General features: G+C 36.6%; 1 protein-coding gene across 3 annotated transcripts in view; it reads right to left on the bottom strand.

Moving 5' to 3' along the window:
• The window catches only part of GEMIN5 (gem nuclear organelle associated protein 5), a 43,205-nt gene that overhangs the window by 28,606 nt on the left and 1,355 nt on the right, over positions 1-13,244 (bottom strand). For 2 of the 3 annotated variants that reach the window (XM_045551296.1, XM_045551299.1), the window contains exons 3-10: positions 12,499-12,680; positions 9,383-9,534; positions 9,055-9,174; positions 7,116-7,248; positions 5,684-5,849; positions 4,598-4,810; positions 3,532-3,617; positions 678-760 (exon numbers count right to left, since the gene is read on the bottom strand). In XM_045551296.1, the coding sequence (XP_045407252.1) occupies positions 678-760; positions 3,532-3,617; positions 4,598-4,810; positions 5,684-5,849; positions 7,116-7,248; positions 9,055-9,174; positions 9,383-9,534; positions 12,499-12,680 (1,135 nt within the window). The remainder of the gene's footprint in view (positions 1-677; positions 761-3,531; positions 3,618-4,597; positions 4,811-5,683; positions 5,850-7,115; positions 7,249-9,054; positions 9,175-9,382; positions 9,535-12,498; positions 12,681-13,244) is intronic. The other variant, XM_045551297.1, reaches the window with a different exon arrangement.

The raw sequence follows: 13,244 nt of genomic DNA, 5'->3' as shown, positions 1-13,244 counted from the left end.
AATTACAGATGTTTATTGTAGACGGTTAAGAAAAGTTTATCAGAGACTTGTGTTGAAGACACTCATTTTAAAAGATATTATGAAAGACCCATTATGTTAGAGATAAGAAAGACAAGGCTGAGGGGCTAGAGGAGGGAAAGGGGAAAAATGTTGAATCAAAGGTAAGAGATCATTTCAGAAATTCTAGGTTCGCTTTAACCGTGGGTGAAAACAAATAATCATTATTCCATTAATATACTGAAATAACATCCGAATTCTGACAAAATTAAAAAATGACAGCAAGTTTTAGTGAGGAATATTAGACTGGGTTTCAAGATCCAGCACAAGATAACTATATGTACAACGAAAAAGTTTATTTAGTTCACAGAGAAGAAACAAGGCTTTAGTTAGACTTTGGGGAGGCTTATTATGGGTGGTTTCTCCCAGTGATTCTGATTTATCACCTGCCACTACTGCCTTCATGAACCCCTGGGGACATAGCAGCCCACATAAGCAGTCACTGTACTAGAACATTTATGACTCTTTCTAGCTTTAATATACCAGGATTAAACTGAAAGAAAGAGAACACTCTCATTTGTTATAGAATGGCCCAGACTTCCTGCCATGGCTTATAAGGAAAAAAAAAAATTCAAAAATTAAAAAGAAACAATAAAAAATAGAACAGTCTAGACACTTACCAAGTGACATAGGGGGTACTGGTGGTCCCCAGGCTAATGTGTACACAGTCTTCTTATGATATGTGCTAGAAATCTGTGGAGGTCTTTTGGTGGGGTAGGGAGAGAACAAACAAAGATTTAAACAAAAAGGCATAGTGCAAACAGACCATCTTTGTCTAAAAGTTCCCTATTATAAACTTCGTTGCTGATATTGGAGGAAAACAATTTAACTGTATCTTTCTCCAAACAGTTGATTGCAAACAGTTAAATAACATACCATATAATGATATCTACTACCAAAGTAATTAAGTCCTGAATATACTTTACCCAGAAAAAAAATGTTACTCTCACCCATCTGGCCAGTGCATGTATTTCCATTCAAGTGTATTTGCCTTATAGTTAGACTTACCCTGTGCCATTAACAAGCTTAAACTGAGACAAGATTTCAGGGTAGATAAATTTTTAATTTTTGACTGTCCTTTAAAGAAGCCTTGCCTTTAAGAATATTTTCTAAGGTTGTTGTGTTAATGATATGTGATGTGTCAGTAAAGAATGCTTACTTTGTAGGGAAAAAAAAAAGGGCAGCACTGTTATTATGTTTAATGTAAATTATATTCTTTACATGATTTTAGAACTCCAAAACCTAAGACTGAATTAGCGGATGACTTTATTTCCATGTATCTGAAAAATTTATAGTGATCATTATAGACAATGAACCATAATTTCTTTGGCTAAAAGAAATAGAATAAGCAGTTCTGGCTGAATGCCTAACAATATCTCTATAGCAATATCCTTTCCTCTACTACATGCCTTTTCTAGTATTAGTCTGAATATTCTGCTTATAATAACCAGGGGATATTAATTTAACGGAAGTAGCAATTTTGTGATGATACAGAGCGACTTAAATATATTGTTTTATTTTGTTAAATAAAAACAGTGTAAACCTGGCTGTGGTAGTGCCTCCCTATAGTCCCAGCTACTTAGGAGGCTGAGGTGGGAGGATTGCTCTAGCCTAGGAGTTTGACACCAGCCTGGGGAATAGTGAGACCTCATCTCAGAAGAGAAAAAAACAAAAAGGCTGTTTTTTTCCTGCAGATCATATGGGGCAGCGAAAAACAAAACAGTGTATTTTAAATAAATCTTTAATGCATACATCTTAAAAATAGTATATATTTTGTGAGAATTAAAGAAGAATAGTCAACAGTGTAGGTACTATATGGTACTTAAAGAACTGTAAATAGGAGGTCAGCTCTGCAGTAAAATAAATGACTCACTTAGAAGTGAATGATCTAGGACAGAGGTAGGCAGACCTTTTCTGTAAATATTTCGGGCTTTGTGAGCCATCTGGTCTCTGCCACAACTACTCTTACTCTGCTGTGGTAGTAAGAAAGCAGCCAGACAGAATATAAACAAAGAGTGTGACTGTATGCCAATAAAACTTTATTTATGGACACTGAAATCTGATTTTATTTAATCTTCATATGTCATGCAATATTTTCTTTTTATTTTTCTCCCCAACTACTTAAAAAGGTAAAGCCATTTTTAACTCAGGGACCGTAATTCACCAACCCCTGGTCTAGAACCGTGCTGTTTAATAAGGTAGCCATTAGCCACAGATGGCTCTTGTGCATTGGAAATGTGGGTAGTGTAACTGAGGAACTGAATTTCTGATTTTATTTAACTTTAATTACTTTAAGTATAAATAGCTACATGTGCCTACCAAACTGAACACTGGTCTGGAATCTAATCAAGCCTCTAGAGCAGCTGTGTCCAATAGATATATGTGAGCTATAAATACAAGCCACAAATGTAACCTAAAACTTTCTAGTAGTCACATTAAAAAAAACAAAAACAAAAAATAAATCAATGCATTAAAGGTATTATTTAAAATGTAATCAAAATAAAATAATTACTGAGATTGAGATATTTTATATTCTTTTTAAAATACTAAGACCTTGAACTCCGGTGCGTATTTTACATTTATAGCACATTTCAGTTTGGACTTGCCACCTTTAAAGTGCTCAGTACTCACCTATGGCTAATGACTATCGTAATGGACAACGCAGCTCTAGACATAACTTTCATAACTTTACAGGAAATATAGGAAGTAGAGAAATGAGTTACTTCCATAAGGAAGCAATCAGACAAGTCCAAAATGTAGAATAGTCTACCAAACAACTTAACTGGAGTCTTCAAATTGAAAAGGCAATGCCATTGAAAGGAAAGAAGTGGGGGACATTATTCTGCAGTATGAGATTAAAGAGACATAACAAAATGCAATGTATTAACCCTAACTGAAAACTAATTTGAAAAAAAGAAAACTAGAAAAAACATTTTTGGATCAACTGAGGAAACCTGTATATGGACTGGATATTAGATAATATTATGAAATTACTGTTAATTTTCTTAAGTGTGATTAGGATACTGTGGTTACACAGAAGAATGCCTTTATTCTTTGAATTTTAAGGGAGAAGAGTCATGATGTATTCAAGTTCGTTTCATATGTTTCAGATAAAACACATATATGAAGACACATACACACAGATAAAATAAGAATGGCAAAATGTTAATGCATGGTGAATCTAGATAAAAGGTACATAGCTATTCTTTGTACTAGTCTTTCAACTTTCTTATATTCCTGAAAACTTCTGTAAAAACAAAACATGTTCCCAAAGATCAGACAGGCTGAATCACCATCATTTGAAAATAATTTTTAAAAATAAAATGGCAAGGTCTGCACTTGTCTCAGAGCCAGAATCTTATTTTTAAAAAGCCTCCTATGCAATTTGGGTGTACATCCAGTTTATGAACTCGATATTAAACCTATTGTGGACATTTTGGTCAATGAGCTAAACAAGAACCACTGATTTCTTACTTGTTGGAGTAGGTGTCATATAATCCCACTTTTCCATCATCAGTTCCAAAAGCTAAGCAACCTTCCTTGGTTGGGTGCCAGCACAGCTACAAAAAAAGAGTTCTGAAGTGAGAATATATAGGAAAAGGGGCATAAAGTTAAGGGAATCCTTACATTATCCTTCAAACATTCAAATGGGAAACTTTCCTGCTCTTGATTTCTTCTAATTCTCATTATTTAAAAGAGAACGATGAAGAGCATTAAAGACAAAGTGAAAGTCACCTGTAATCTATTTTAAAAAAACCCCACTGTCAACTTTATATCTTTTTCCAGACATTTTCATGAATAAACTTAGATATACACAATTGAAGACAGACAGGTTTAAAGATTTAAATGATGCACATGATACACTATACAGTGGGAATAAAAGATTCTAGAACAATTTAGAAAATATGATTCTATTAATAATTAAGAAAATTTAGAAGGACATTATAAATTATCAACAGTGGTTCTCTGGATTACAGAAGTAGGGGAATGGAGTGGAGGATAAGAAAAAAATGTTTGCTTTCTATACTTTTATACTGTTTTTCTTTTTAAACTACATTTATTGCTTTTAGACTAAATAGCTACAACAGTGGTATTATTTTAGAGAAAAGCAAACAAAAAATTACATATACTGTTTTGTAACCTACATTCCATGTTTTATAATTTGTATTTTTCATGAATCATTTATAACATCTTTCCATATCAAAGAAGAATCTATATTATCATTTTTAATAGTTCAATGCCATTCCAACATGTGCTTATACTGTAACTTAATGTAACTTTTATGAACACACATTGAGGTTATTTCTAATTTTTTACTATTAGAAAACATGGTAAGATGAATGAAGGCTTTATAATTCTGAATTTGGAGATAAGGGATTTGGTTAGAGGGTCCTTTTGCTTTCCTAGTTTCAAACTTTATTGAAAATACCTTTAAACAACTTTTGATTCCCAATTAGAGTTCATTTAAATGAACAGATATTCTCTATAAAAGAATTATTTGAAAAAAAGTTCAAAACAAGTTCAAAGAAAGCATCCTTACCGCTGTAACCTTGGACCTGACACCTTGCCAAAAATTTTTCACATCATAGTTGTTCTTTATGGAGAGTGTATTCCACACACGGATCATGCCATCCCCAACGCCTATGGCCAAACAGCCTGCGTCCACAGGAGAGAAAGCCAGGCTGTAGGCAAACCCACCAAGGGAAGGCAGGGTCCAACAGCACTCCAGGGTGGCCATGTCCCAACATTTTATCTGAAAAGATTAAGAGTAAGGACCTATACATAAGAAGAGCAGAGAAATAAGAAAAAGAATCCATATTTCAAATAACATAGGCTCAGAGAATGGCTAACGATAATGTCATTTTAAACCTTCCAGTAGGAATTGGAAAAAGTATCTCTTGGAAAAAATATCAGTAATAAATTACATAGCTCAACAGGATCTTGGAATATATTTATTCCCAGAGATGTCAAGTGAATTCAGGGTCACACATCAAATAAATCAGAACCCACACCTCCTGTCTCCCAGAGTTCAGTGGTCTTTCCATTCCATTATTGGTAACCTCATTCAGCAAACTCTAAGGATGAAGATGGCCTCAGTATAGTGGAAAAATCAAAGAACTGCTATCTTAAAAAGCAAAATATCTCATCATGGTCAGGGGAAAAAAGAGGGACAAATTTTTAATCATCACTTGTTAACAGAAGGACCTGGGAGAAAACAAAGTGTATCAAATACACCTAGCTTAACTGCAAAGCTGTAAGGTTACAGACTGTCATATTAATATAAAGCCAATTCTCTCTCAGAGAGATCTCACCAAGAGTAAATGATCCTGCTACCTAAACTACAGACCAAGATAAGCCACAGTATGAGGATCTCACACATACCTCCCTGGACACATCTACTCTTCTTTGTTAAGTGTGCTTTAACAAAAAAGCATCTTGGCGGTTCCTCACATTTCCCCTCCTTCTATACTGTTGATATATTTAGTGTTGATCAGTAACAGTAACTCTGAAATTGGAGCCAGAGGTGGGGTGTAAAGACTGGTGGATGGTTTGAAAAAGCCCTCGAATTCCACTCAGCTTGTAAATCACTGTTCTATAGTGCTGAACACAAATAAGCAGTTCTTACATCTCTATCCATTGATGTGGAAAGTAGCAGCTGTTTGTCATCCTCAGTTTGCAAAGGACATAAATTAAACACAATTCTTGAATGATTCTGCCCTTCTGATGAAGCGCTAAAGAGGCTGTACTTCCGTCTCCAGGACTGGGTGAGATCCCATAGCAGCAGTTCGCCTCTGTGAAGGAAAAACACAAGCATTAGTTCTTTCTCAAGCAATATAAAAACAAGTGATTGTTCAGCCAGTTTGAAAATAATTTCTGTTAATTGTTCCTTTAAGGAGAGAAACACTGCACATTCTTAAATATCTCTAGAAAATATCTCTAGAACACACACAAAAAAACAAAGAGTCACTGGCCACAGGGAGGGAAACCAAGTAGCTAGGGAAGACAGAGGTGGGGAGGATACTTTATTATTATATACTTTCATTCTTTTTGAATCATATGAATGTACTGGACTATCTTTTAAACAAATTTGTCTAACAGCTTTAATTATAAAATACCACCAAAATTTGCATAGCACCTGAAGCTTTAAGAGAGATCTCCTTTTGGGGTGGTGGGGGCGTAGAGCCACGGTTAATATTTTTAGGGGATTTCTATGTGCTTTCCTGTATTACCTCATTTAAAAGCAGGGACTTTTGGGCCGGGTGCGGTGGCTCACGCCTGTAATCCTAGCACTCTGGGAGGCCGAGGTGGGGGGATCGCTCAAGGTCAGGAGTTCGAGACCAGCCTGAGCAACGCGAGACCCCATCTCTACTAAAAATAGAAAGAAATTATCTGGCCAACTAAAATATATATAGAAAAAATTAGCCAGGCATGGTGGCGCATGCCTGTAGTTCCAGCTACTCGGGAAGCTGAGGCAGTAGGATCGCTTAAGCCCAGGAGTTTGAGGTTGCTGTGAGCTAGGCTGACGCCACGGCACTCACTCTAGCCAGGGCAACAAAGCGACACTCTGTCTCAAAAAAATAAAAATAAAAAAATAAAAGCAGGGACTTTGTTAAATGCACTTATAATCTCCAGCAACTAGAAACAGGTGCTTAATAAATTTTGTTTATTGGATGGCCATAACCATCTTAAGAGATGGAAAATATTATAATTGTCTCCCCTTGAGCACAAACTGAATGAAGCTCAGAAAAGTAAATGGTCTTGATCATGAGCACAAAGGAAGTAAGTATTAATAACAGATTGAGTCTGAAATTTAGTTCAGCCTGACTTCAGAGTCCACACTCTTAACTATCAGGCTATATTTGATCTTTTTACAACTCTTTTAGTAGACAGCACAGGTATTAGTCACATGATTTTTCCATTTCAAATGGCCCACCATAATACAAGCCTTGACCATTACTTTTTCCATCTTTTGTATCTGCGAAGAGAGGCCTAGAAATCCCAAAGGCCAAATAGGAAAACAAATATATATCAGAGAAAACATAACCAAAAAGACTTACCCAAAACAGCTGGATACCAGCTGTGTTGGCTGATTACTGGACCAATGGAGTGTCAACCAAAGGCGCTCCTTAACAGTTGGGTCTATACCCCCTCCTCTTCTTTTTAGAAAAGGCAATTTCAAAATCATCACCCCTGCAGATTAAAGGAAGGTCATTGGGGACTCAAGAAAATGAACTACATGCGTGAAGTCACCAGGAGTTCACAATACACAGTCCATGGTTTAAAAGTTAGGTTACTTAGATTTAGATCTCATTTTCCCATGGAAATATCATTATAAAAAGTGGTTAATACTAGTCTAGCTACATTTAGGTCGAATAAGCTTTTATAGGCTGTCATACGCATTGAGTTCCTAACTAGACTTGAGAACCCACGTGGTAACGCAACCAGGCTATACACACAAAAGTGGCAACACAAGGCCACTTACCATATCGTTACACCAAGTTGATACACAGGTGTGGGTGCCTGTACACTCAGTCTATCCAATCACATAACTCAAGCACAACTCATTTTACTATTAAAAAATCATTTTTTATGTTCATTATGCTAATTAAAAACTCTTGGGTATATTTGACATTTTTACGTAGGTGCCTCTGAAGTGTGAATACCTGATTAGGGTATTTAAAAGGTTCAGTACTCCCTAAGTTGGAAAGACAGAGGTTGGGATTACTTCTAGTTGGCAAGAAATCCAACAAAGAGAAAAATCTCGGAAAATCTGGCAGTCACCATGTTGTGGCACGGGAATTTCTCCCCTGTCCCCTTTGCCCCCCACTGACGACACACTTACTAACCAGTAGTTCTTAATCTATGTCATGTATCAGAACCACAGGTGGAGCTTTTAAAAATAAATATGCCAGGGCCCAACTCCTAGATCTGAGGTGGGGTCCAGAAACCTACCTTTTCCAAAAACTCTCCAGGTGATTCCACTGCACAACCACAATTAAAGGCCATTGTACTAGACATACATTGTTTGAGGTTACCCTTCTGGAGGGATTCTCAGCCTGATGTTCCCACTTGGAGTTTTAACTATAGTATGTTCAAAATAGTCCACAAACCTTAAAAAAGTTCTGTGTTCCAAAATTATACTATTAGTTACCATTGATGAAGTCAATGGGGTGGGAGGGGGAATGGAGAGTTACTGTTTAATGGGTATGGAGTTTCAATATTACAAAATCAAGAGAGTTCTGGAGATGGATGGTGGTGATGGCTGCACAACATTACAAATGTATGTCACCACTTAAATGTACATTTAAATGTGGTTAAGATGATAAATTTTGTATGTATTTACCGCAATTTAAAAAACTGGGGGAAAAAGTAGACAAAGAAGAGAAGCCACTAAAAAGAGAAAGGTGATATTTTTTATTATAAATGTAATATTCATTCTGCCTGGAGTTTCTCTCATTTTATAAGCTTAAAGGTAAAAGTTCTGTCAAAGAGAAGCTTGGGAAAGCTGAATGACTGAGGGTAAGCTGAATGACTGAGGGTCTCCATAATTTGGATAAACTAAGATTTTACATTTAAACATAGGTTTCTATGCTGGGTGTTTATTATTTATTCTGCATTTGTGTATTAAAAGCTCTAACTCCAGAGACCTTTTCCATTCCTCTGATCCAGATCCTGCTATGTTCTAATATCCCTGTTCTTATAACAAATATCTTGCTTTCCACTGCAAACAGTGATCCTTCTACAAAGCAGAGGTCCTTGCCTTCTCCTACAATGCATCAGAAACTCTTATCTCCAATTTCAAAGCCAGATGTTCAGAGAACAGAGGGTTCTACTAGCCCAGGGTCAATTGGGGAAGCAAATCTCTGCACAGAAAAGTAAGGAACTGCTTTCAGACAGATGACACACCCTCTGGACAATAAGACAGAACAAAAGCTTCTACTTCTGTGGGATCAACATAGGTTACATCACAATAGAAACATCAAACATGAATTTTACCTCGGCCTCTAGAGCAGCTCCAGATTCTAATGGTTTGATCTTTACTTCCAGTGGCTAAGTAGCAGCCTTTTGTTACTGGAGTTTGTGCTATAACTTTACCATTGGGAATTTCAGGTTCTTCTAGGAGAGAGATGGTAATTTTGTTAATTTTCATTAAACATGTACTTGTCAAAGAAAAATTAGTTTGCAAGCATTCCCAAAAACTTAGCTATCTCTTTCATATGTCTTATCTGTAAAATCTAAAGTTTTACATATAATTCAAATGATACAATTTTACCCACTTTCTCAGGTCTAATGAGTATTGAACCCTCCCTTAAATCCACTCTACCTGAATTTTCATCTTGATTTATGGATAAACAATCTTCACCAGGCAGGGGACACCAGGCTATGGAGTGGATTTCATCATCATGGCCTCGAAGCCTGTGAATAACTTCTCCTTTCTTACTGATATCAATTATAACCACTATGCCATCTTTGTAGCTGAAAAAACAGAGTTATAAATATCACTGAAAAATGAAGACAGAACACTCTTTCTAGTAAACATTTTGCCTTAGAAGTTACCATTGTGCATTTCCAAAAGGTGCATTTGGGATGGGGGAGAAGGGAACAAAAAATAGTTTTGTTTTGCCCTTTTTCTAAAGCGTTCATTTCATGCTTCCTGGTTTTGTTAAAACACTCCTCCATGATCAAACGCTTGTCACTATGTAATACTGTATATGTTGCCTGGTACAAAGCTCAACAGTAGAGCATGCTTTTGTTCTAAGGGAACTTATAAAAAAATAGTTCTTACAGGGGTCCAGCAACTCTTCTAATTAGAGACAAATTTGTCCTAGTACACTGAAAAAAAAAAATCTCCTTTTTACAACTGATACTACTTTTCTAACTATGACCTTAGCAAAAACTGCAGAACTCTATACTCCAGACGTGCATATTCCTAGGCTGTCATTTTATGAATTCAGAAGAAACTGAGAAATTCTAATAGCCTTTTAAAAATGAATTATTTCACATACAGAAAAAAGTATCTACCACCCCATTTAAGAACAAAATAACTGCTAGTAGAGCTGAAGTCCTTTGAATATCCCACCTCAATCAAATCTCTCTCCTTCTCAGATGTCTTCTCTTCCTGTATCCAGAAGTAAATCACCATTTGTGAATTTTGCGTTGTATCATTCCTAGCCTTTCTTTGTATGTATTCCTAATATATACAATATACAATGTATATTTTAAACCTTCATATAAATGGTTTCGAGCAGTCTGTCTTTCTGCAGCTTGCTTTTTTCATTCATTCTGTTTGTGAGTCATCCATGTTGATACATGTAACTCTAGGTCCTGGCCAGTCATTTATACTATTGTATTAGTATTACACTGTGTGAATATACCACAATTTATTCATTTTCCTGTTGAAGAGCTTCCATTTATTGCAATAACAAACAAAAAATGCTATTAATGTTCTTGTACATTCCTAAGAAAATTTCAGGTTTGATGCCTAGTGATGGAACTGCCAGGATGTAAGATACGTGCATCTTTGCTTTACTAGAAAGTACAAAATTATACTCTCCAAAGAGGTTGTATCTATTCATACTTCCTACACATTAGACAAATCTACAGGGAAAAATACCAGCACTGCTTTATTTCGAAAAAAGAAGACAATGAATAATAGAATATGGCAATCTTTGAAGACTAGACTTTGAAAATCACCAAGTAATACAATCCAACTGTCATGAGATCAACCAGTTTTGAAATCTGAATCGAACTTTCTGGGAATAATCACTGAAGATCCTCTATCTGCTTACTCTAGTACTCTCACTCCAACACTGCTCCCACTTCATGAGACCGCCGATCCACAGACCTCCTTACGTTTTCACTCTCACTCACCCATATGTGCTGCCCTATACTTCCCCCATGCTGCACAGATTGCATGATCCATCATTCTGATCACTTTTGAAAAACACTATTATTGCCCTTGTCTCTTTTTCCCTTAGGGATATTTACTCCACAAAACCCCAAACCTGGCTGAATCTAACCATCTCTCTTCTCAATCAGTTTGAGTAGTTTACTTTAAATTCATGACCATGATCCTTAGTGTGGCGCTAAACAGTAAACACTGGACCTAAAATTTCCCTTAGTAAGTTCATTTTCCTATACTGTGAGATGACTGTTTTTATACTTTCTACCCGTACCCAGTTACAACCCCATCCTGAACTTGACTCCATCATTCTGACTTATGCCTGAGAAAATCAGAAGCCATAAAATGGAACATCTTCCTCTAGCAACCAACCTGCACCTATTTTCATATTCTCAGCTGTTCTTTCTACTTGTCATCTGAATTCAATCCCCTCCTTACTTCTTCTTTTTTTTTTTTGAGACAGAATCTTACTCTGTTGTTGCCTGGGCTAGGGTGCCATGGTGTCAGCCTAGCTCACAGTAACCTCAAACTCCTGGGCTCAAGCAATCCTTCTGCCTCAGCCTCCTGAGTAGCTGGGATTACAGGCATGCACCACCATGCCCAGCTAATTTTTTCTATATATTTTTAGTTGTCCAGCTAATTTCTTTCTATTTTTAGTAGAGACGGGGTCTTGCTCTTGCTCAGGCTGGTCTCGAACTCCTGAGCTCAATGATCCACCCGCCTTGGCCTTCCAGAGTGCTAGGATTACAGGCGTGAGCCACCACGCCCGGCCCCCTCCTTACTTCTTAACATCACTCCTGTATTTATCAGTTTACTCCTGCAACATGCTTTCCCTCTTTTTAAGCTGTACTTCCAGCAGTATAAAAACATGCCCTTGGTATCTTTCATTTCATATTCCTGTGGCTTCATGTCTATGTACATTTTTATAACAAATTTTGTGAAAAATTGTCTCTGTGTATCTCCATTACCTTATCTATCCCCCACCCTAGTCTCTTGAATCCACTTCAGTCAGACTTTCTCCTTCAACATTCTAGTAAAGTTGTTTATTGCAAGTCTTCAAACTGGAGGGAAGAGACATCTTTGGGCGAGAAGTACAAGAAGTGGTAAGGGAAAAAGGGACATCCACTTAGACAGTTCATGTGAAACAACTTTGGTGATCAGTGAGGAAACAGATCTCAATGCCCTATCACTTTCTCAATCTTGAGGGAGCGCTCAGAACGAGAGAGAGCAGAGTCATATGACACTCAGGGAGTTCATGTTATATCTAAGGGCAGTATAGTGGGAGAAAAAGGTGAAAGAGGACATTTCCTACATTTGGAGGTTGACTGGAGGAATCAGAAATGAAGAATGAGGAAAGTACAGTATCATGGAAACCAAAGAAACAAAAACAGAGGGAGTGGGAGAGATAGTAACTATATGGAGGAATAATTGATGCCAAGGGCTCCGGGGAAGCATGAAAGGATGAGAGAAGGTAAAGGAAATGTAAAATATCATCATAAACAAAAATAAATCATCAGGACAGATGGCACAGTACTTACCCAATGGCTATTAAATCTTCATGATGAGGTGAACAAGTAAGACAGAAAATTGTCCTGGGCTCTATAAAGAGGTGCTGGCTGTCACTTCTGTTAAGCCAGTAACAGTAAACTACTCCTTTTTCATCCCCAGATACTATTAAGTCCTTTACTCGAGGAGACCAGTGCAATGCTGATATCGTATGCTTTAAAACAAAACAAAGTGTATGTTCTTCATTTGTCAATGCTGAATTTTTACTTAATTTTTTACCTACATCATAAACCGGCATAATGCTAGTTGCATTAGAGGTACTTAATAAATACCTGTTAGCACTACTTGTACAGCAACACTATATTAACAAAATGATATGAAAATTTAGACTACTGGGGACCAAAGAATCATTAAAAATATTTTTCTTCCTTTAACAGCTTAATGCATAGTTCTTACAAAGATTAAGTAAGTCTTTCCCTTTCCTTTGTTCTCTCAAGAGGCAGGTATATCAAGTAACCATCTAGTTTAAAAATGAATTTCATTTACTCATTTACAGTTTATATCTGAAGTCTATTCTACGTAAATAACCAAAGAGTAAATGTTTTAGACTTTGAGGGCCGTATTGTTCTTGTTTCATCTACTCAACTGTTGTGGCAGGAAAGCAGCCACTAACAAGACTTAAATGAACAAAACTATTTGCAAAAACAGGTGGCACAGCAGTTCGCCAACCTCTGGTTTATGTGCATCTCCTTTCACAAAAGTTGAGACGCCCTACAAT

This window comes from Lemur catta, chromosome 5 (genome assembly GCF_020740605.2).
Source record: "Lemur catta isolate mLemCat1 chromosome 5, mLemCat1.pri, whole genome shotgun sequence".
Lineage (NCBI taxonomy): Eukaryota > Metazoa > Chordata > Mammalia > Primates > Lemuridae > Lemur > Lemur catta.
This window is presented reverse-complemented; position numbering and strand designations above follow the sequence as displayed.